The following is a 25,349-nucleotide window of genomic DNA, read 5'->3' on the forward strand; positions in this document are numbered from 1 at the left end:
AGAAGGACAATGGAGGTGGGGGCAGAGAATGTGCTTGTCCTAACTAAACCAGATGCTTGGATGCTAAAAATTAGCTTCCACAAGCCCAGCCTGTGGGCAGATAAAACAAGATTTGTTTAAACCAACTTCTTTGAATTACTTATTTAAATGATCACACATTTAATCATTCAGAGGAAGAAAAATGTGAAATCTAAACATTAAGTTATAATGAAGAGAAAAAAGGTAAGACTCAGAGTACCTCACCAGGTGGCTAGAAAGTGAGCTGTTCAGAAAGATCAGTGCTGAACTTTGGCTCACCATCTATGCAGGAGCTTATCGTGCTCTTCTGCACAGAGAAATTTGCCCATGGGTGAGGACCCACAGAAGACTGTCCATGCACAGGACTTTGGTTCAGGGATGTAGAAAAGGGGCAGTAAAAATATGCCAGGGTTCCCTCTTCCCCCGCCCCCACATGCCAAAAAAGCATGCTCTGCATAGACGTCAAATACACCAGCAAAGTTGACAGGCTGAGGGTAGAAGCCACACTGGATCAAGTGGCCAGAAAACGCTATTCGAGGGAGGTAGAAGGGCAGTTGCCTATACTCCAGCTGCAAAGGAAAACAGAGGGGGCTGCCCTGCAGCCCTGCCTCCAGGTTAAGGGTAGATCTTCTCTCCCTTTCCTCAAGTGGAACAATATATTATGCCTCACCATTAGGCGTTCAGAGGGATTTGAGGATTTCACCCAGAAGAAGGTTATAAGCAGACATTTGTAATATTTCTATACTGTACCTGGAAGAAGGTTTCCACATACTGCAGTAAATATACCCCACAATCACTGCTGTTATCCTGTTTTGGGACTCTGGGACAGAAATCCATCATCGTTGATTTGCTGAATTCCCGGTGTGTTTTTCGTTTAGCTTCCCACTCTATTTCCAGGTATCTGAAATAAAACAGAGTAAGTTAAATACTCAAGACATGGCCTCCTAAACTCTCACCTTTTTGGGGTATTGCCTGTTTTAGGATAGTACTGAGTAAACACCACAATTTTCTAACCAACTTGCTTCCACAACCTCTCACAAAAACTCACTTGAAAATGTACAGATAATTCCATGGTTCAGTACTGTGTTATACCCACACATGTCCATCCCAAATAATTTATATCATGCATGAGATAGCCAAAGTAAGTTTTAATGGGAAGGCAATTCTGACCAGCCATCTGTGCAGGGTTTCCTGAAGCCGTCAGAAAGACGCAACGACACTTCTTAAACTTGGACACTTGAAGGAGCTACAGTTATCCTGCATGATTATTATGCAGAGTATAAAGTTTGTGAATTAGGTTCATGTTGTCAAACGATTCTCTCACACAAAAATAAATAAAAAGCATCTTGTTCACGCTAAGCAAACCATAAAACTAACGTCATCATTTAAATTAGGAACAAATTGAACAACGTGCAGTTAGATTCCAGCAATTTCAACTCAACAGTGTACCCTATCTATGGTAAAGACTAAATGCGTGTCTTCAGGAACCACCTTTGTAACAGGATGATGCCAGGCATCCACTGGGCTTCGGGGACTGCTCTTACCATTCACTGGAATTTACAGGTGTTCGATTAGCCACCAGAAGCTCCCCTATTGCTCTCTGACTGCAACAGCTACATATTGAGCCCAATGTTCAAAAGTGCCCACTAATTTTGGATTCCTTGAGACATGCTGGGTCTGATTTTCAGAAGTACCAACCACCCACAGCTTTTGCTGGACTTCAGCTAGAGCTGCAAGCATTCAATGCTTCTGAGGCCTCTCAGAAATGAACACCCAAAACCCATACTGCTCCTGAAAAGGTAGCCCACTGAGAAGTGCAAGGTACACACCCAACTGAATGTAAGGCCGAGGTTCTCAAACTGGGCGTCGTGAGCCCTCAGGGGGTCGCGAGGTTATTACATGGGGGGTCGCGAGCTGTCCGCCTCCATCCCAAACCCCGCTTTGCCTCCAGCCTTTATAATGGTGTTAAATATATTTTTAAAAGTGTTTTTAATTTATAAGGGAGAGAGGGGGTCACACTCAGAGGCTTGCTATGTGAAAGGGGTCACCAGTACAAAAGTTTGAGAAACACTGATGTAAGGGCTTTAGAGTTCAAATGAAGCCCATTCCCTAGTTAACACAAAGATCTGTGCGCTCATATTTTCATCCAGTTTAGAGTTAATTTACCATGGGCACTACTGCCTCTCCTATGGTAAAATCCATTAGAAAAAATGTGGGGGGGAAGGGGAGAATCTGTAGAAAGAGAAGTTCACCAGGTTCCCCTATTGGAGATTCCTCCAAATTCTAACATTGGGTGTGAATGTGATGAGCTTTGCCTCCCCTGACTGGAAGAAGTCATAGATGCAGCTCCCAAACCTCACAGATGCCAGGACTCCATAGGAGAACTCTTCCACTAAACCTATTTCCTGGTCCCATGCAGCCCTCCTCTGGCTTACTGTCTCTATGCTCCAGTAGAATCATACGTAGAAGATTAGTCCTGTCAGCAGCAAGCAACCCTTGGACTTCCTTGAACAGGAAAATTCCATGCACAGAGGGAGCTACACTGCCAGACTTATTCCTGCCAGGAGTCTGACAGGATTGTAGGAGGATATTTGCTACACCCTCCACACACACACAGATCCTTGGACCTAGGCAGAACTCTCCGCACAGCCCTCTGCATGTCCCAGGACAGGGAGAAGATAGTGCTGCAAAATTCATGGACCCTGGACTGCTCTGAAGACAGTGTGTGACCAGGGACAGATTTACAACTGAACAACAAACTTTTGCATTGCAGGGTGTTGTTTTGTTTTTAAATAAATCATGGAAACTTTTCTTAGGTTTTGCACAATTTTTTGAAAGAACGTAAGTCATACATTTTGGGTCTAAAATCTGATTTGATAATGTCCCTGTCTAACACAAGAATAAAACTGTTACTTACTCTCTCAAGATCTGAACTGTGTTCTGCAGAGAACCTGCTTTCAAAGAATCCAAGATGAGTATACAAGGCCTGTTGACAGAAAAAACAAAAATCAGCTTAATCTTTCATTAGGCATATTAGTTGAGTGGCAAAAAGAGGTTTTTATTTTGTGACTTAATTTCAGTGATAATATGAATAGAATGGTCAAGGAATCAATGGGGAAACCTGAACAAAGCACCCTTAAAGGTAACCCTCATTATGTGTAAAGCTGAATCAAGTGCTTCGTGTTGCTACCAAATTGCTGAATATGGACACTTAAGTGTTGTTACATTATCATGAAAGCATAAACCTACCTTTTACAAACTTTCTTTAATTTGGAATTACTTAAAGAGCTCTGAAAAACATAAAATACATTTTACAAGCTGTATCCAGAAAAAGCACAAAATGACTTCATATTTTTATTAGGTGACACCTGATGGGATAAATTAATATGTAACAAAGTGATCAAGAAACTGAAATACCTACGATACATTGAAAGCAATCAAATATTACTGTATTTCACTGAGAGGTAAACAAAAAAGGGACTTCAACGTGAACTTTGAAATGATAGAATTCTAACAGAGGAATCAAATAATATTTCTTGTTTTTAAAAAATCCTTTAAAAAAACAATGTTTTTGCTGCTCCCCGTTGATGTTTATAGTGATCATTTCAGAAAGAGAGAAATTGACTAGCTAAGTAGTATACTGGGGAATCAATGAAACCCCACAAAGTGCTATCAAACGCACAAAGTAAACACTGAAAAAATAGAGAAACTTTAGAGAAACGTTTTTTTCCACTAACTTCTTGTCTACTAATTTTAGGTACTGTAACAGGGAAATCTTTTTCAAATTAGTGAGATTTTCAAGGTAACTACGTCCTTTTAAAATATTCTCTACTCTAACTGCCACCAACAAGAACTGGAGGTTCCTTATCTGTAACTGGAGGTTCTTCGAGATATGTGATCCCTATCTGTATTCTACACATGGGTACACATGCGCACCACGCGCCTGACTCTGGACATTTTTAGTAAGCAGTATCCTTTGGTCTGCACCCATGTAGTGGAACTCCTCATATTCTGAACTGAGGGCATAAAGGGCAGTGTGGACCGATGCCTCTCCAGATCCTTTTCTTACCATGACTCTAGAGATGTCTGTAGCAGCAGGAATGAAGGGCAGTAGTGGAATACATATAGGGACCACACATCTCAAAGAACCTTCAGCTACAGGTAAGTACCTCCACAGATGACAAATTCATTCCTCCCGAGTTCAGGGAGGGGCACAGAGGCAGATGCTGCACTTAATGGTGATATGAGGCAGAGCTGGTGGTTGTGAGTAGGGGAGACAGTTCTTGAACCCAGAAAATCTTGGCATAGTCCCTCTTTGGAGGAAGAATCTCACTGGGGTGGGGAGTAACTAAACTAACTATAAAAACACTAAAATATTACGCCATTAAACAATTTACAAATAGTATTCACAGGCTTACAGAAGAGAAGGTCGAAGCAGACATGGGATTCTGACTCAAGCCATGCAGCAGTAAGAAGGAACTGGAGAGGCATCAGTCCTCACTGGCCTTTATGCCCTTGGTTCAGAGCACGAGGAATTCCACTGGATGTGTGCAGACCAACAGACACTGCTTACTAAAATTTTCTGGACTCAGGTGCATGGTGCATATGTACACCCATATTTGGAATACACACAGGGACTTGAAGAAGCACTAAGGGCTAGATAGAGAGTTTACTCTCAAAGAGGGAGTGAATGGCCCAGAAGAAACTGCGGAAAGGAACCGTGACTCAGACGCACCTCTCTGGGTCAACTTCGCCAGAGCTCCTGTTTCAGGTTTGGGAGAATATACTGCATCAGCCCATTACTAGCCATACATTATATTACCGTCCCTTGCATCCAATCAGTTCTATTGGCTGGTGCCTGGGGGAGGTACTTCCCCTTCTCATCCACTTACTTTCAAAGAGGGAGTACCAGGCGCTCAGGCTCTGCTTTCCATCTTGTGACTCTAGTTCTGACCAAGTCCTATGCAGTCACGTGGGGGGTGGGGATGGGAGGAGTTCACACCCTTTCAATCCTTTCTGCAGCTGCATTAGACTGAGCCACAATCTAACCCATACCCTTTCTTAAAATCAACAAACATCCGCCTGCCTGCATTTTTCCCCTCTCATTTTGCTCTCCCTGCCAGTCTCAGAGGTGATAGCTCTGTAGAACCCAACCATCCTAAAGACACTTCTGATTCATAAAGAAGCTCATCTTCCATTACCCCTCTGTCAATCTTTAAAAGAACAAGCAGAGCCCAGCAGCTCAAGATTGGGCTCAGAAGATGCAGAATCAAGAAGCTACAGGGAAACATGTCTCAGATACTATGAAAGCAATAACCCAGCCTAAAAACAATACTGATTCAGATACAGATTGTAAACCTTGCAAAACAGTCATGCAAATTTACCAGCCCAGATATAACACATACTCCTCTGTTCTTCACTAGACATTGATAATGAAACAAATCATTATATTTTATTCAATGTTCAAAAAAACTTGCTCTGAGAGAGTAAAATTTTACAAGGTTGAGCTGTTAAAAACATTAATGGAAATTATTACCCTCCTCACCATATGTAATTCACTTTTCTTGGAAGTCAACCTACTTTGCTAATGAAGACCCTGATGGCAAATATCAAGTAGGATCATAGGAGTCAAGTCAATTTTATACAAATGTAATTTTATTTTAAAGCAGTGACATTCAAGTAGTCTAGTTATGCTAAGCAAAAATAAAACCCAAGCATGTCCTTGTCCAATACAGCCAATATATACCACTACTTGTTATTGTTTACCTAAAGGGACATTAGCAGATAGTTTTGTCCTAAATTTTATTTTTAAATGCAATTTTTAATCTGACAGTGTCAGATTGTCACTAAAGACTTCACAGTTTCTTCCTTGTCTGTACAGAAAAGTACTTACTTCATAATGATTTGACTCCAAGTTTGGAGACGAAGCATGATGATCTTTACCTAGTGTGAGACAGTAAATTGAAAATAACAATTATTTTCTATTTTTTTTGGCTGAAATATTTGCATTTCCTGATCAATGGCTCTATCCGCATTGTAAAGAAGACGGCATGAGCATAAGCTAGCTTTAGTTCCCTTTGGTACAAGCATGTCTGAATGGCTGAATATTGCTGAAGGACTTCACTAGGGTTCTGATCCAACTCGCACTGAAATCAATGAGAGATTTTTCATTGACTTTGATGGGAGTTCGACCAGGATCCTAGTATGGAAACCTCACTTAGGACTATATCATGCGTGGATCTGCACATGCCACTTCCATTCGTGTCTAAGAAAGTTGCACACAGGCATCAAGAACACAATACAGCCCCTAATATATCAGGAAATTTGACTATATATGGTAACCTAAAAAATCCACTAAATCAGTCTTGCAAAGGATTAAGTTTTCTTTGATAAGTGCCTCATTAAAGCATTCAGGTATTACTGAAGCTAACAGTTTTTCATCATTTTCTCTTAAAAAACCCCACTACCTTCTGAGTGCAGATTGCTCTTTACATCCATTTCTTCTTTATTCTTCCAATTATCATTGAAGACCAGCACTGTGTTGGTTCTAACTGTTTCTCTCTTCTTTTCGGACTGAAGTGGAGATTGCTGAGTCTGGGACCACAATGACCCCTGATTTGGACAGTCCTCATATACCACTTCTTCTAACCAAGGAAAGCAAATAACTGCAATGTACCAGTGAGACCTGTCATAGGGATGAGAGGAAAAATAAAAAAAGAGGTCAGCAATTCAGTATTCAAGAGTCCTTTAAAAGTTGTGGAAAGCCTTTGGTACTAGTGAGCTAATGGAACTAATGCATTGTTGCTCCACTGTAATGTCTATCAGTTCTGACCTTTTCGATGCTCATTTAGAAGGACACAATGATACACATATCCTCCTACTCATTTTCACCTCTGCAGCAGGTGTTGCAAAGATAATTCTCACTTTCCTGGTTCTCAAGTACTTCTCCTATCTGGTTCTCAACACACACTCCCTGCAAACAAAACAAAACAAACAACCAAACAAAACCCTCAGGATACCCTAATCAACTGATCAGTGCCAGGTATGAAAACATGGAGATAGTCCACAATATATTCCGCCAACCTGAACATATTTAGATGACCTCACTCTGCAGCTGCTCTTTTGTATACACAGATTCCACTGACGTCACTTATCAACTTCAACGGGACCTCCATGGTGCGGGGCAGTATAGAATCAGGCCCACATATTGGTTCCGATACTGCAGTACTATGTATTGTTCTACAGGGAACTGCTTACAGGAAAGTACCCAAGTTCATAGGGTATACAATGACAACTAAAAAAAACTCGCCTAAAAATAAAACCCTTTCTGCAATAAAGACCCACAAAGCAAAGCTTACTGGAGGCAAGGAAATATCTTTCTTCAAACCAGATGCACATGAAACGCAAAATTTGGAAGAACTTTATTTTAACTAATTATATTTTCCACACAACGAATAGGATTGATCTTTATTTTACTTTTAAACTCAGAGGCTATGTAATTATTTTCTTGCTGACCAACGAGCCAGTATCAGCACGTGGAAAAGCTTAACAGCCCTGGGAGTGTTTGTACTGATCAACCAAAGCATTTCTAACCCTGGTACATAATGAGAGCACACCCTAAAACTATTTAGATTACTACCCCACTTCAGTTCTGACACTTTATCCAATCTCCTCTATTGCTAGAGTTAGAGACTAATCTGTTACACCACTGGAAATGCGGGCTCTTCATCTAGATCGGGGTGGGCAAATTACGGCCCACGGGCCAGAGTCGTTTTAAATGGCCCGTGAGCTCCCGCTGAGGAGCGGGATCTGGGGCTTGCTCTGCTCTGGTGCTCCAGCCGGGGTCGTGGGCCTCACCATGCGGTTCAGCCCCGCTCCGGTGCTCTAGCTGGGGCACAGGGTCAGGGGCCACTCCACGCGGCTCCCGGAAGCTGTGGCATGGCCTCCTCCAGCTCCTATGCACTCCGGTGGCCACCTCCACCGCTCCAATGGGAGCTGCAGGGGCGGTGCCTGTGGATGGGGCAGCGTGCAGAGCCGCCTGGCCACACCTCTGCGTAGGAGCCGGAGAAGGGACATGCCACTGCTTTCGGGAGCCGCTTGAAGTAAGCGCCGCTTGAAGCCTGTACTTCTGAGCCTCTCCTCACACTCCAACACTGTGCCCCAGCCCTGATCCCCCTCCCACTCTCTAAACGCCTCGATCCTAGCCCGGAGCACCCTCCTGCAGCCCAAACCTCTCATCCCCAGCCCCACCCCAGAGCCCGCACCCCCACCCAGAGCCCTCACCCTCTCCCACATCCCAACTTTGTGAGCATTCATGGCCCACCATACAATTTCTATTCCCCATGTGGCCCTCAGGCCAAAACGTTTGCCCACCCCGATCTAGATAGACAGCATGGTGTTTAGTGCTTTAAATCTATCTAGGATCAGGAATCCCTAGCTTTCTAGTGGCACTTATTTCTATTGCTGATGGACCATAAAATATTGGACCATGGATATTTCACTGCTCCCTTCAATGATAAATTTCAAATCTTTGAAATTTTAAGATTCAGAAAATGGCCCCACAAAAAACTGTTTCAAAAGTATGTGTGTCATACTTACTCCTCATTAACAGGCACAAAGATGTAATCTTTATTAAAGATGTTTATATGTCGAGTCCATGTTCTTACTCTTTTATGTCTTCTTTGTGCCACTCTGTGAATACAAAAACAACAATTACCGTTGGTTTGTTTCTTTGGGTTTTTCTCCTGAAGGATTTCAGCGTTGCCAATGTTCATTAACTTATCGCAAGTCTTGCAATACGTGGTGTTCCTCTTAAAGCCGCAGGTACTGGAGCCATACAGTTATGTGAGACTCTCAGCTGACATTGAAAAAACGTTCCCAGACTTCCCTGTTGCAGAGAAAATTTTGAACATCTGACCTCCCACTCTCACTGTATGCTCAAGGTCAAAAACCACAATGTAAATAAAATGAATTCTAAATATCTTTTTTATGTATCATGATTTTTGGGGCCAGACTCATGATTTCTGAATGCTTAGGGTTGGCAATATAGCTGTGTTAACTTAAAACCAAATCAAACCAAATATTTTGGAATAATTTCTTTTTCTGTGTCCAAAAAGAAGGGCTCTACCAATTTAAACATCTTTAAAGGGAATGTATTTTAAATGCACTGAACATTAATGTGGCAGGCTGGAAATTAGCTCCCCAATAAACTCTACTGCTTCCCACCTTAAACAAGTTCATTTAAAAAAAAAAAATCTCAAGAGCAGTTACAGAGGGGGGGATGCAGAGGCTAGCAAAACACCTCATCAAGAATCTATGATAAGTCACTTACAGAACAGGTGGACTGATCTGTATACTGAGTAATTTTCTGAGTCTTTTCAGTTAAACTTTTTTGAGCTAGGTTATCCATAGATTTTAAGGCCAGAAAGGACCTTTATGATCTTCTAATCTGACCTCCCGCATAACACAGGCAATAGAACCTCATCCACTAACTCCTGCACCGAGCAATTGCCCATGGAACAATTTCTAACCAAGGATCTTTAATGATTTACAAACAAACATTCATGAACTAAACCTCACAACACCCCTTTTGAAGACCAGTATTATTGACTAACCCCACTTCATAGCGGTGAAAAATCTAGGCAACAGACTGTAAGTGCCTTGCCCAAGTTCACACATTGTGGAAGAGCCAGGAATAGAACATAGATCTTTCCTGGTTCTATGCTTGAACTACTAAACCATACTTCCTCTCCAATTTACAGTAAAAAAATAGAGTTCCATTTTTAAGGGAGACTGTCAAAAAATTTTCAGGTTTTCTAATTTAGCACAGGATGATGTGAAAACTACTGAATGATTTGTAAAGTGCTACATATTAGTCAACTTTGAGTGGAATACACCCCGTTCCAGAAGCATCTGAACTGTGGCAGTGTCTGTGCGAAGGTACGGACAAAGTGCTGAGGAGGGGGATGGAACAACTCTGCACCCCCTGCATGTTGCTGTGCTGGCTCCGCACAGACCAAAGTAAAGAGAAGGTTTGGGGGCAGGTTAGGGGAGGGGCTATAGGATCCACTACTGTGCAGCTCAAAACGAGCACATGAAGCATGCAGTGGGAAGGGGTCCTACTACAATCCATAGGCAGGAATAGCACCTGTGAAGGGACTACACTGCAGCCTTCCAGTCACCCTAGGATCTGGGGAGAAAGGAAGTTACACAGCAATTTGGCTATTTTGTGTGGGTGTGTTAGGAGAGAGAAATTTCATTCTCAATGAACAAAGAGGGCAATTTCCTCAGCCAGGTACAGCAAATTTCAGAGAACTTGACTTCTCAGGAAAGAATCTGACTCCATATCAGAGAACTGCCCTTACACAATATGAAATCTTCTCTCGCAAAAAAACATGCCATTACCATGTGAACTTAATAAATAAAGGGAGTAGCTATATGTGCTACGCTTAAAAAGAACAATGAAAAAAACTGAGGTCCGTCCTGCAAAACTGCATGAATCTTCAACAGAGGGGTAATCAAACTAAGTGAAGGCATATTAAATTCCAGACTCAGAAAAATCATCTGGAGGAAAGCGAAAGCACTGTTCGTATTTATAATCAAATGTCCATCACAGACAAACTTTAATAAAATCCACCATTACCATCCTATGACTGCAAACCTAAACTGTGACTTGCAGCATATCTGGAAGATCTGAGAACACTCAGAATACTACATGCCAAGGACACTTTATTGAAGATTATGAGTGATCCATGGAGAACATTCATAACAGGAGAACTCTGTATGTTACTAATTTGTTTCTTCCCTCTTCTAATTAAAACCACGACTGTCAGTACTTGTCTGTTAATGTAACAAATCCTTTACTTGTAAACAATGACATTATGGCATCTGGAAGTGAACTTACGACAGTTTGGGATCTTCTTCGGAGTTTTTTCCTGTCCTGGTCAGGCACTTATAGAAGAAGCTGCTAAAAATATGCGACCGCTCAGCAAGCTGCTTTGGTGCTTTCTCCAACAAGAGATATCTACCAAAGAAACAACAAATGCAGATTTTTACTTTATGTGGAAATTACCTTCCCCCTCAACAAAATAATCTTCATAAAAATATTAAGATACATCAGGGTTTTCTTACATTTTGTAATCAGTTATCTTCATAGCTGCTAGCCATGTCAAAATTTTCTATTTAACCTATTTTAATTGTGTATGGATGATTATCACGTTAGTATCTAAGTGCCAAACACAGTTATTAAGAGCACAGCCTCACTGAATCCACCTTCTGCCTGAGATTTGTGCTCCAGAATCAATGTTTTCATATTTAAATAATTAAGTTTCTACTAAAATAAGCTTGAAAACATGAACCAACTGTAAAACAAGCCTGCAAAGAGTATGAAACAATAGGTTACAGGTGTGTATTGTCCCATTCATTACAATTGTATTATTCAATTTCATAGTTAATTCATTAAGTAAAACCCTTCAGGTTTTTTTTAATTAAAATTAAGCTGCTGCAGAATCCACGTCCCTGCTGCAGAATTTATTTTTAGTTTATCACAGAATACTATTCTTCAGCAAAGCTCCTGAAAGGTGGCAGGATGCATAAAAGCCCACACTCCCACTAGCAATTCCTGGAAGCTGGAACCTCCAGCTGGGGGTGTGGGCTATGGGGTGCAGGAGGGTGCTCCAGGCTGGGACCAAGGGGTTTGGAGGGCGAGAGAGGGATCAGGGCTGGGGCAGGGGGCACGGTTCCTGGCCAATGGGAGCTGCGGAGCTGATGCTTGGGGCAGGGGCAGCGTGCGGATGCCTAGGAGCCGGAGGGGGGACATGCCGCTGCTTCCAAGAGTCGTGAAGAGCCAAGGCAGGCGGGGAGCCTGCCTTAGCCCTGCTGCGCCGCTGACCAGACTTTTAATGGCCTGGTCAGCAGTGCTGACCGGAATCGCCAGGTCCCCTTTTCAACCAGACTTTCTGGTAACAAATCAGGCACCTGGCAACCCTACTTCACTCACCATTAAAGTATGTTCATTTCTGGAGTGGAAACACTGCAGGTATTCTGCTCTATCTAGAGATTACAACAGTATCTTTGGGGAGAAGTGAAGAATGAAATCCAGCCAACTTTAATTGCAGGGGAATATAGATAGGCTAAAAATAACAGCCAAAATTGGAACTAAGCCAAGTCTTTGCTCTATTGTAATCACCACAGACTGTTTAAAGATCACTATTTTAGGTTTCATTCAAAAATAGATTATCAAAATGATTCTTATTCCTCCCTTCTATTACTTACTTAAGATAGAAGTCAATGATGACATCATTGAGGAATTCTCCATACTCCAGACACTCTAGATCCTCTCTTGTGACACCCAGTCCTCCTTTTGTGGGTGGGGCAGGATAAACAATCAAACTAGAAAGCAAAAGTGATGTTATAACAAGATGAGCTGTGGTTTAACAAGCCACTTACAAAAAATTCCTAATGCCCATGAAATTATGGTTCAGAAGGTGGTGAAATAATGCCAGGGTGAATCATAGATGTACATTATCTAAACAAAAAGCTTTATGGACTGTTTTATACTAGTTCAAGCAGATGTACTGACATGCTCCTAAGATATAAACGATTCTACTTGTCTAGTTATCCTCACTCCCATCTCTTCACACAGCTACTATGAAGTTCACACTTCATGAAGACCTGACAAATCTCCACCTTTTCTTCACTGTTTGAGCCTGACACATTAACCATTGCTATGGATTCCAATATATGCATCCAAGATCTTTTGTGATCAATACAAAGTCTGCAGCATTTGGCAGAAAATTACGAAGAACTTAAACTAATACATGTTTTGATAGGGAATGATGAAATAATAGGAAATGTGACATTAGAATGACCACATCCATGGAAATGTTCTAAAAGAATGAGAGCACTTTTGCTCAATCTATGTACTTTCACAGTGACTCTAATTAAACACTTGGAATTATATCGGTACTCTGTTCCTAACACTATCATACATGTGTAAAATTGAGTATTTGCACTACTACAGTAATACTGCACATAATGTAACACTGCAAAACCTGAGTCAATAATATACAGAAATGACTGAAACTGACAAGTTTCCAAAAATCAGGGGAAAAGAAGTATCGGTATTCTGGTTTTGTATGCAACTAAAGCCAGCTATAAAATCTTGTGCCTTATGTGTCCCATGTAAAAGCATATGGCGGCCAGACACACGTTTCTCAGATTTCAGCAGCTTTCTATAAAAGCTGGTAAAACAGTGGCTTTCTAAACTCGCCATAACCCAGATGTACAGTGTATGGTCAGTAACTTAGCATGGTTCTGAACTTGAAACATTTTACCATTACTCTCTCAAATAATAATAATAATAATAATAATAATTATTAGAGGATCTACATTTCTTCCACCTAAGGACATGGTACACTTATAGCCTAAGGCGTTATTTTTATGCGTCTGACGAAGTGGGTATTCTCCCACGAAAGCTTATTCTCCAATACGTCTGTTAGTCTATAAGGTGCCACAGGACTCTCTGTTGCTTTCTGCAGATCCAGACTAACACGGCTACCCCTCTGATTTTTAAATAACTATTTGTTAAAAATATTTGATGATAATTGACTGTGTTAAGTGGGGAAAGATACAACAAGCCAGATTCTCAGGTAATTTAAATCAACACTGATATAATTTACACCAGCTGAAGGTTTAGCTCTGCAGTTAACATTTACAATGTAAAAACTTGATTCCAGGCCAATACTCATGCTACCTGATTTGAACTGTGTACTGAGCATTTCCACTTTTAATCTCTCATACAAAAACAAAACAGTGTTAAACTTTCAGCTAAAATGGAGTATATGTAGGAATACTGGCCCATGTTAGAAATAGGTGAACTATGGTTTTAAATTGAGTTGGGATATTAGCATGAGTCACAGGCTGAAAGCCTCTGAAGAAAAGGATGAAATCATGAAAAAGAAGAGTTGTTGTGTTAAGACTTATAGTAACCCTTTGAAATGTTTAAGTATTTAATACCAATATTTAAGCATTTAACCTTATTTAAGGTTTGGACTAAAGAAATCAAAATAAAATACTGTTAACTGGGTTCTACATGCAGTAAATAAATTGGTTATGTAAGAAACTCCTTCATCTGGCCTTAGCTAAGGTCCAATAATTTGCAATGACGTCACTTGTTTGTTAAGGTATAAGCGTAAATTCTTCAAGGTTCATTGCTAATATCTGCCTGACAAAGTTTGAGCTAACCAATATGGGTCTAAGCACCCCAGGGTTAGCCCAAATTTAAGTATCTTAATTAAATGCTTGTGAATGTTTTGTTACTATTTGGATGTAGTAAATTGCTTATTATTTAGGATTTTTTAGGCATGTTTAAAGCAATTGTATAAATACCATTTGGCCTTTGGATTTAATAAAGATATTTATGGTTGAATTAGTGCCATGGTAATAACCTGCATCAATATTAATAATTCCAACACTGTGTAAAACATAAGGCCTTAAGTGCAATTAACAAAAATCTGCCATTTAATATTGAGAGCAGACATAGATACAGCAGGAGCTTGGTGCTAGTTATCGTCTAATATATTGCTGCATCCTGTTTTATAATTGCTGTATTGACTGACAAAAAAGATCTTGTGATAAATAATGTGGCTTAAGACACTCAGAGAGCTAAGTAGCTCAAACATGACAGAAGGAACAGTGTTTTACAGTGAAACATCATTATTTAGAGCCAAATCCTGGTCCCATTGAAATCAATGGGGGTTTTACCGGAACAGGATTTAGCCCTTACTTCACGTATTAACTTTTAGTGAAATGATCTTAACTTTAATGCATGGAGCATAGACCCGCTTCTCTCCCATTGGCAATGAGAGCTGAGAGACTGAAGTAAAGTGCAGATTTGGTTAACTTACAATAGAAATACTTCACATGTAACACAGCACCTTTCACCCAAAAATCTCGAAGTGGTTTACAAACATTAAATAAGTCATTAATTTATTCCGGCTATTTACTTATGTAATTTGCAATCATGGACTTTTTTCTTAACTGATAACTTAAATAAAGCATACATACTTCTGAACTGGTCCAGTTTCTCTTATTTCTTTCCACTCATCATCTGACTTAGATGACAGAGCAATGGAATAACAACCACCATTTTGCTTCTGCAATAGAGCATAACTTGGCTTGGTGACATTTGCTTTTGGTTCCTGCTGGTGGAGAGAAAAAGAAAAAACCTAAACCAAAAAAATCATCTTTATACACAAGTGAACACACAGCAAAGGCCGCTAGACGTAAAACAAACCAAAGTACATTTTGCTATCTACAATAAATCTTCATTTATTATTCAATGAATTCATTAAATCTTCATATTTTGTCCCTTTCTTCTCCTGCCAAAACCTACTTGGCTGGCTAGCAAAAACAGAATTTAACACTTACATGCAACATAAGCAGTTCAGCGGTAAATGTACCTGCGAGCCAAAGCACACATATAGACAACAAGACTAGGTGACACCTACATAGCCCTTTTCTCTTCAAAATGGTTTACAAACATTAGTCAGCCATGTGAGTTGGGAAGTATTATCCCCACCTTTTTGAAAAGGAAATAGAAGCAGAAAGGACAAGGCTAGAATATCAGAGGTGCTGAGTACCCCATTGGCTTCAATGGGAGCTGCAGTTATTGGGCACATCAAGCCTTTAGTGACGTGGCAAAGGCTACAGAGCCATCACAAAAGCAGGAAGCAAAACAGATGAACTCTGGACTTCTAGTTTTGTACTCGGACCAACCCACCCTTCCTATACCAATATTGTTACTGAATAGAACAAATATGTCTGATTATGGAACTGACCAATCCCCCAAATGTCAGAACTTTCAGCTTCCAATTTTTCCCTCTAAGATGTGCATCAGGGCCAGACTGCGCAATAAACCCAGTGCCCTACAATGGCTTGCGCACCTAGAAGCAGAAGGCAGGAATGGGATCCTTGTTGTTCTCTGAATGCAAGAAACATGGTCTGGCTGGCTCTTGCACAGGTTTTGTACCATGGCAAAGAGCCCCTTGAACCCTCCTCCTGTGCATCCTAACAGGGGACAATCTAGCACTTAATGCAGAATGTAACTATTGCCTCATTATGAAGGATAAACTAACAAAGGTTATCGATTCTTAAGTATGGAAACAGATACTTTTATTTTCTGTGATGAACTGAAAATGGCTTGATTTCTCTACTGGCAGTAAGTGACTTGACTCCAATGAATCATTTGAGAGTCATTTATTAACCTGAGATAGGGGGTTCACAAGAACTGGAGCGCTGTCCTTCTGCATCTGCTGCTGAAATGAAGCCTGGCAACAATTCATAAAGGAGCTTTCCTCAGGCGACAAGTCCTTAAACAAAGGTAATGCCTGCTTCCAAGACAAGAAGTCAGAGAGATCTGGTGACCTGTTTTTCTTGCTCACTTCCGCAATCATCTCATTCAGCTTAATCTGTTCTCTTTCCGTGAGCGGTTGGACAAGTTCAAGGAAAATGAATTCGCTAGATTTGGCTGTAAGAAGAAAAAAGGCAGAGCATTAACTGAGACTGACGAGATATGGCAGAACTTCAGCAATAGTTGCATGGATTATAATTGTCAGATCACAGCACTGATTTGTTGAAACAAGTTATTATTTACATTTCAAAAGTTTTAAATTAAATTTAACAGGCACAAAACAGCCAAGCATAAAAAACCTAATAGTGCCTCCTTAAGGTTTCCTATTAAACAATAATGCAGGGGTCGGCAACCTCTGGCACGCGGCTCGCCAGGATAAGCACCCTGGCGGGCCGAGCCAGTTTGTTTCCCTCCCGCGTCAGCTGATCACGGCTCCCACTGGCCATGGTTCGCCGTCCCAGGCCAACAGGGGCAGCGGGAAGCCGTGGCCAGCACATCCCTCGCCCGTGCCACTTCCCGCAGCCCCCATTGGCCTGAGACGGCGAACCGCAGCCAGTGGGAGCCGCAAATCGGCCGAACCTGCTGATGCAGCAGGTAAACAAACTGGCCTGGCCGCCAGGGTTCTTAACCTGGCGAGCCGTGTGCCATAGGTTGCCAACCCGTGCAATAATGCCTCAAAGTAATTTGGGCTGATAGTCACAACTGTCTACTGGATTAGATTTACAATTACCATTAATTTCAATGCATGTGAATTCCCTAAGCGATTTAGCCTTACTAGATCTGGGCATCATGAATTCCTAACTCAATTACAACCTGTACTCGTTAGGGACTACATCCTGAAAGCAATCTTTTCTGAGTCCCCTCTTCTGGCCTTCAAACAACCCCCCTACCCTCATCATCAGAAGCAAGCTACCCACAGAACAGGATACACCAACTCAAAGCAGTACCAGACCTTGCCAGAACAAATGCAAAACCTGCAGACATATCTCCACTGTTACGATGATCAACACCCCCCATAACACATCCTTCAAGATCCCTGGGTCCTACACATGCCTATCACAACATGTGGTGTACACCTCATCCAGTACACTAAATGCCCCAACAACACCTATGTGGGTGAAACCAGACAATCACTATGCTCTCAAATGAATTCACACAGGAAAACAATGAGAGACAACAACACCGTATCACCTACAGGTGAACACTTTTCACAAAGCGATCATTCTATATCTGATCTCTCAGTCCTCATTCTCAAAGGAAACCTACACACCATCACCTTCAAAAGATGAGCCCGGGGGCTTAAATTCATAACTTTACTGGACACTAAAAATCGAACTGAAGGGAGACACTGGATTTATGGCTTATTACAACAATCTATCCCACTAACAACCTCTACCCCCCATGGTGCTCCTTCCCCCCGCCCCCTCCCCCAATGACTGGAGGGATGTTATCGAGCCACTTCACCTTGAATGGCCCCTTGAAATGTGTGTTAATGACTTATGCTAAACAATCAGTTCCACCTTCTATTAGCTATGACACTATGTTTCCTAGAAGAGCTCTGTGTAGCTCGAAAGCTTGTCTCTCACCAAGACATTGATCCAGTAAAAGACATTACCTCACCCACCTTGTCTTTGTAAGGCAGTAGTTCCCAAACTGAGGTTCGTGAACCCCTGGGGGTTTGGGAAATGTTACAAGGGGGTCTCAGGGAAAAATTCCCTAATGGCGGACAGAGCTGTCTCTAGGGACCCCGGGCAGCATAGGGCCAGCAGCCCGGAGCCCCTAGACTTCCAAGAGCTAAGCAGATCAAAGCAAGCAGATCTATCACACTGAGGAGACTTCACCTCCCTTTTCATTTCTTATAAGGAGTCTTGAAGGTTGATATTTTTTGCTGTTTTTAAAATTAAATAGGCAGCTAATATTGTTTTTAAAATGATTATGAAGAACAAGTTTAAGCTTTGTTGTAACAGGTGTTGTTTGCCTGGACTGCTCAAGACCTGAATGCTTGTGTAAGAGGAATTATTTGAGTTAGCTCCTTAAATACCTTCATGCTGTTTCACATCTGATTCTCCTTGATGAAACATAGGAGCCTTGTCTTATAATAGGCTTATTCAAAGTGATACAAGCTACAAAAGTGAAATCTTGGAAGAGTGTTGCCGTTTTCATAATGCAGTAAAAATACTATAATGATAAATAATACTTAATAATACACAGTGGGTAATAAGCATGTCACACAAAAAAATATATTTCCAAGATCACTGCTTTTATAATTTATACTCAGGTAAAGGAGAAAATCCCTGGAAATATTATTTTTAAGAGGGGGTTCACAAGACTTGACATTTTAGTGAAAGGGGTTCACAGGTTGTTAAAGTTTGGGAACCGCTGCTGTAAGGGTATGTCTACACTGCAATTAAAATCCGTGGCTGGCCCCTGCCAACTGACTCAGGCTCGGGGGACTTGGACTGCAGAGCTGTTTAACTGCAGTGTAGGCTTCTGGGCTTGGGCTGGAGCCTGAACTCTGGAACCCTCCCACCTTGCAGGATCCCAGATCCTTCTGGGTACCTCTACACATAGAACACTACAGCGACACAGTGGCACTGCTGCAGCTGCGCTGCTGTAGCACTTCAGTGAACTCTTCCCGTCAGCATAGGTAATCCACCTCCCTAAGAGGCGGTAGTTAGGTCAAGGGGAGAATTCTACTGCTGTCTATGGCAGTGGTTAGGTCGGTTTAAAAAATGTGTCACTCAGGAGTATGGATTTTTCACACCTCCAAGTGACATAGCCCAGGTCTACACTAGCGGAGTGGGGGGGTGGGGGGTGTCGACCTAAGATACGCAACTTCAGCTACACAAATCGCGTAGCTGAAGTCGCCGTATCTTAGGTCTACTTACCTGGCCGTGAGGACGGCGGCGAGTTGACCGCTGCCGCACCCCCGTCGACTCCGCTTCCGCCTCTCGCGAGCTGGAGTTCCGGAGTCAACGGGGAGCGCAATCAGGGATCGATTTTATCGCATCTACACTAGTAGACCTGCCCATAGTTAAACCAACCTAATTCCCTAGCGTAGACTAGGCCTCACTCAATTTCTCACTTTACAAAACTCCCATTCCATGCATAAAAGCTAATGCTTACCCTAAATTCTCTCTTTAAATAGAAGAAAGCACATTTATGGGTTAGAAGTACTACTGAATCTCAAGAACTACTGACACTACAGTTTTAATAATGATCATGCAGTTGCTCATTTATGAGTCAAAATATTGTGGGCTCAGACCAGTCGTGAGAGATTCTCCATGTCACTTCAATTATTGACTTTCATCCTGTTTCCTATTTTCTCTCTTTTAAACAACAGTAATGTGGCTCATCATCTCCAAGTCAGAGCTGCTACATCAGACAAATTATTCCCTCATTCCTGCCTAATTTATAAGATCTCTGAATGTATGAAGGAGAATTATATCTCCACATTATTTCTTGCCTGGCATTATAGATGTGCTCGGTGCTTTACAAAACAAAGACAATCCCTGCCTAAAAGGCTGTATAAACAAGTTAAATAATCTATCTGCATTTGACCTCTTGTGGGATTTTTCTATTTGATCCAACAAGATTGCACCACGGTGTTACATCACATTTTGGAAGAATCAAAATATCTCCTGCTGTCTTCCAAGATATTCTTCTTGCACATTCACCTTCAGAAGATAGAATCCCTGGAGAACACCATACCTGCTCTTAAAGAGATACTTATTATAGTCAGCCTGATTTTGAAAGCCATCTGTGATAGAGCAGAGAAACCTCCCACCAGCAGAAAAGGAGTTAAAGAGAGTGTATAGGTCCAGCTAGCCCCCACATATCTACAGCCAATGACAGGTCTAGAAGGAGAAGGAGAGAAAGAACCTGGCTCAGTTCAGGATTGACCAGCAAAGAGAGGCAGGGGGTAGCTTCAATACAAGCCTGACAGCCATGACAGCTGCTGGGGGAGAAGCACTGTAGCCCTGATCAAGAGAGACTGTTGAGGAGACTGAGGACCATCTAGCAGTGAGTGAAAGTTTATGATTTGACTGTAAAAGACATTGTGGGACTAGGATACTCCAACCTTACATCTGTCCCCACTCAAAGGGACCTGATGCCACAAAAGGTCCACAAGGGGGTGCTACTCCAGGCGAGCCACTACAAATTGTTTGGACTAGAGAAGCCATGCCCCAAATTGAAAGGACATAAGTAGGAAGTAGCTCAAGGCAGCAGACTTGGACTCTGCCAGGAGCATCCTGCCGATGTTGCATCACACACGGCCCAGGACCCCCTACCACACTCCCTTACAGACTGAGACCCAGATGCAAGTTGAGGCTAGAAGTTTTCCAGTCTAAGGTGAGAGAACCAGGCACCTCTACCACCTGGTCAGAGAAGAAAGGGGCCAAAAGTCAGGTTGCTAACCAGTTGGCTGCCTGGCCTTCTGAGCACACTATCACACCATCCATATGCAGAATACAATGTTGCACAGTTCAAAGGGGCACATTTATTTCTGTACTTTTCACATGACTTCCCATCAACTTCACTGAGCTTTAGACTATGCCATTAATTTGTTGAAATTTTGCATTACATTAGATTAATTTTACTTCCCCTTTTAGGGAAAGCCAACTAAACAGATGAATTTTGAGAAAGCAAAACTGACCACTTTTTGCCTTTAAATAATTAATGGTCTCCTGTTTCTCAAACATTTAAAATCTGAAATAGCCACCTGACTGCATGCTTATATATAGCAAGCAAATTTTTTTCATAATGTCTTAAAGGGGCCCATGAATAGCCCTATCATATACTCACATGGCTTGCTTAAAACAGACTTTTCTAATTGGGTTTCAATCTTTTCTACGTAGTCTGCAGACAGCCAAAGGAAAATGAAAGTGCTACTCCTTGAAGAGTGACAATCTTCATTATTCCTCCACAGGCCAAACTTCCTTAGGTGTATGGTATCCACTGACAATTCTATGTTCTTATTAGGAGCCACTGTAGGAAACAGGGTTTAAAATAAGCAAATCTTACCACTGAGATACACACACAAATTTATTGCATATAAAGACACACAAAATAAAAGTCAAATGCCATTGTATCAAACTTGTGTAGCATGAGTATGTGAAGACACCTACTTTTCTAAGACTTGCACTCTAAACAGAAAGTTACAAAGTTGTAATACGAAAGCACAACTGCACAAAAGTGGGTTTATAAAAGTTTTAACTCATTTTCCCTAAGAATAGCTGTAGTTATATTAATTCTCTAGCTATTACATTTAAATTCAATTGTGTCAGAAACCCAGCTCCCCTTCTTTCAGTCAATTCATCTGTCATCAATTAAAAATGGCAGAGTATCACTTTCCATTGAGTAGTGGTTATATGCTCATTATGTTATAATACTCTGAACAGGTGACTTAACATTAAAATACTGGTTTATACTTCCTTATCTTTAATTGATAAGGAATTTCCTTTAACACCAACATGTAACATTTCACTTGGACTGCAAAAATTTATGTATGTGCTAAACTTCAAGTACATGACTAGTCCCTTTTACTTCAATGAAACTACTTGCTTTTACAATTAAGCACATGCTGCTTAAGTCTTGGCAAGATCAAGGCCCGAGATAGAACAGTGATGGGCTCATTATAAATATCACAGATGCTACTGAAATAGTTGAAAGCTACTAAGCTATTAATTACTGTATCATAAGAACTCCCTCACTTTGGTCTAAATGCCATATTGAAAACAATTAAGGAGGGAAAGCGCTTGCAGAACAGTAAGTTATACAAAATGTTTTCATAGAAAATGTGTTAGTGTTTTGCACATGGTTTTGTTAAGAGGAGGCCATGATGTAATACAGTATCTTACCTTGAAATGGGATCTTAATATACCTTGTAGTAAACTTAAAGGAAAAATTAAAACAGTAAAAATTAGTTTATTTTTCAACATTATTGCTCAAAACAATTAAACAGCAAACATTTATTTTCTGTACATTCCTCTTTCTGCTCAGCTGAATAAGCTGAAAGAAAAAATATTTGATTTGAAAACTTAGGCAAAAATTTTTTGACCAGGGTGCCTAATGTTAGGCTCCTAAATCCATAATAAGGCATCTAAATAACTCCGATCTGATTTTCAGAGATGCTTCAGCATCTCAAATCTCCATGGAGTCAATGGTAGCTAGCAAGAGGCCCAGGTCCCCTAAAAACCTGGTCACTTTTAAATAGGTGCCTAAATATGAATACAGGAGCCTAATGAAACTTAATAATTTTGGCAGTTGTTTTGTACAGATAATTTAAGAACTTTTGTATTAGCAATCACATGGTAGTATAGTTCTGCATCTTACACACATCTTAGGGCAAGAAGTCTTAAATCTACTGACAGAATTAAACTGCTAGGATAAAAATTTTAAATTCTAGCTGTTCATACTGATTCTACGAAAGTCACAAAGTACAGTTTGAATGATTTTGGCAAGTTTTTATTTCATTAGACTTTTACGATACATTTTATTACTGTATGAGAATCTTTTTCACAGGGCACACTAGCAATGGAAACAGCTGAAATTATTACTAAGGAATGTCCTGAAGTATGAATTTATAAACCAGAATTGAAAAATGTGTCCAAACAAAAACTTGGATTTTTTTTAATTGCAGTATGTACACTGAGTCTGGTCTGGGAATTGCAGAAATCCCAATACCTCGTAACATACCTGGGCTATGGTTTAATCTCTTTCTTGGTTTATATTTTTTTATAACATGATATGTATGTTGCCCCCTCTGTCCATATTAAGATTTTGGTGCTGTTTTAATGCTCTTTGTTTTAAAACTACGATATAGAGCGCATCTCTTTAAATGAGAAGTTTTGGAGCACACTGTCCATCTGGAATACAAGCATTAAGAGTTACTTTATTGTAAGATCGGCAGTATTCCAGTAAAACACCATTGCTCTTGGTTTCAAGAGATGTTACGTCCGATCAGGCCAGTTTTTGCTTTCCAGCTGTGATTTTAAAAAATTGTCCCAGTTTGATTTATGATTGAGAATGTAAGTACCCTGCCTACTCATATTAATCTTGCTTTCTGAAAACTTCAGAGCATGTATTCCTTGGAAAACATCAGCAGCCTTCCAGCTACTGAATGGTACACATCTGTACAACAGATAGGAGGTGATGAGTTACATGGACACCTCTTGATCAAAACAACTGGTAGGAAGGGTGCAGGTCTAATTTCAGAGTTATCAGTCTTCTTTCAGGACTCTTCATCCTTTGAAGTCTATTTATAACATGTGGAACTTGGCAGAAGTTTTGTTTTTATTTTTAAAGCCAAAGACCCATCACAGTAATCAGAAGTCAACTTACCGTAACACAACCTGTTGACGTTCCTTTTATGTTTCCTATATACAGCGTAGTAATCTTAATATCTAATGCTGGCCCCATCTGTATACTGGATGTGTTACAGGAAGGTAAGTCTATGGAAGAGTTATCTTCAAGTGGTTCAGCTGAAATCTATACAATTAGAAATATTTTAATACAGTGCTTGAAATGAGTTTTTAGTCCTAACCTCAAGATATTTTCCCCCTGCGGTTGTGAGAGTTATTTATATGAGTTATTTTTCATACAGGTTTTCCATATTACAAGATACATATGTTATTATTACTAAGGAAACAGTTCTGGTGTTTATCCTCTCAGGGGGTGAGAGGCAACTCACTCTTCCTAGTTTGTGTCACTTCATCAAAATGTAAGAGTGCTCTTTCAACTCCATCCCTTTGCAAACTGATCTAACCCAAAATAAGACCCATACAGTAGAGTAGCAGCAAATATCCCTTTTCCTACATCAAACCCACACAATCCAACTTAAAACCAATATTCATGGCATGTTGCAATACTTCATCTATAGGAAAAGACAGCAATGTCTATTCTAACTCGATACAAGACTACATGCAGGGATGTTAGACTGAGTACAGCAACACAAAACCCAATGGTATAAAATTAGTCAGTGAGTTACTGAACTTGCTTTTACCATGAGCTTTAGATTCAAATCCCATTTTTAGGCATAAAGGAAATGAGCAGTTTTAGCCTATGTTATTGTAGCCGTGTCAGTCCCTAGATATTAGAGAGACAAGGTGGGTGCGGTAATATTGTTTATTGGACCATCTTGTGTTGGTGAGAGAGACAAACTTTCGAGCTTACACAGAGCTGCTCTTCCTCTTCAGTTACATCTTGCAATAGCTCTTCTGCCAAAGGTAACTCAGGCTCTTGCTCTGTTTCTTTATTATCAGTTGTGTCGTCATACATGGGCTGCAGATCCAGCCTTTCTGGATCTTTTGGTTCAGAAGAGCCTTCATCGTCGCTGGAAAGAACAACTAAAGAGGAAAAGTTTCAGAGTAGCAGCCGTGTTAGTCTGTATCCGCAAAAAGAACAGGAGTACTTGTGGCACCTTAGAGACTAACAAATTTATTAGAGCATAAGCTTTCGTGGACTAAGTGGGCTGTAGTCCACGAAAGCTTATGCTCTAATAAATTTGTTAGTCTCTAAGGTGCCACAAGTACTCCTGTTTTTTAAAGAGGAAAATGCATTTTTATAAGACTCAGATTTAAGAATAAATTGTAACTCCTATCAAACCACAGATTTTTGGTAAGAAAAAAAAAAAAAGCCTGTCTGCAATTGACACTGGGGTTTAATTAAACCCCATTAAACAGGATGTTATGCTGACTTGGTAGACCTGGGGTTGAACTACGCACTACCATGTAAGCAATCAAGTTACATACATTCATACACACACAAACATACGTGTCTGTATCTGTCTCTCTCATTGGCTTGGAAGGGGCAGAGAAGACTGTGAAGAAACTACTATAATGCAGACTGACCTCCATTGCTCTGCACAACCCCTACTGGCTAATTTAAGAGTGGCATTTACAGGCTCCTAAGAGTTCCA

General features: G+C 40.8%; 2 protein-coding genes across 14 annotated transcripts in view; one reads left to right on the forward strand and one right to left on the reverse strand.

The window, feature by feature from the left end:
* The window catches only part of LOC101940241 (putative protein ARB2BP), a 260,593-nt gene that overhangs the window by 178,391 nt on the left and 56,853 nt on the right, over nucleotides 1-25,349 (forward strand). The window lies entirely within an intron of this gene.
* Nucleotides 1-25,349, reverse strand: part of SENP7 (SUMO specific peptidase 7) — a 79,372-nt gene that overhangs the window by 3,095 nt on the left and 50,928 nt on the right. For 7 of the 13 annotated variants that reach the window (XM_008162865.3, XM_008162823.3, XM_005283556.4 and 4 more), the window contains 14 exons: nucleotides 24,605-24,777; nucleotides 23,774-23,920; nucleotides 22,291-22,324; nucleotides 21,236-21,418; nucleotides 16,284-16,546; nucleotides 15,085-15,221; nucleotides 12,292-12,408; nucleotides 10,922-11,041; nucleotides 8,617-8,709; nucleotides 6,486-6,703; nucleotides 5,912-5,961; nucleotides 3,268-3,308; nucleotides 2,936-3,004; nucleotides 769-919 (listed from right to left, as the gene is read on the reverse strand). In XM_008162865.3, the coding sequence (XP_008161087.2) occupies nucleotides 769-919; nucleotides 2,936-3,004; nucleotides 3,268-3,308; nucleotides 5,912-5,961; nucleotides 6,486-6,703; nucleotides 8,617-8,709; nucleotides 10,922-11,041; nucleotides 12,292-12,408; nucleotides 15,085-15,221; nucleotides 16,284-16,546; nucleotides 21,236-21,418; nucleotides 22,291-22,324; nucleotides 23,774-23,920; nucleotides 24,605-24,777 (1,796 nt within the window). Of the gene's footprint in view, nucleotides 1-768; nucleotides 920-2,935; nucleotides 3,005-3,267; nucleotides 3,309-5,911; nucleotides 5,962-6,485; nucleotides 6,704-8,616; nucleotides 8,710-10,921; nucleotides 11,042-12,291; nucleotides 12,409-15,084; nucleotides 15,222-16,283; nucleotides 16,547-21,235; nucleotides 21,419-22,290; nucleotides 22,325-23,773; nucleotides 23,921-24,604; nucleotides 24,778-25,349 lie in introns of those variants that run through there. The other 6 variants (XM_008162779.3, XM_065588049.1, XR_010599492.1 and 3 more) reach the window with 4 other exon arrangements.

This window comes from Chrysemys picta, chromosome 1 (genome assembly GCF_011386835.1).
Source record: "Chrysemys picta bellii isolate R12L10 chromosome 1, ASM1138683v2, whole genome shotgun sequence".
Taxonomy (NCBI): domain Eukaryota; kingdom Metazoa; phylum Chordata; order Testudines; family Emydidae; genus Chrysemys; species Chrysemys picta.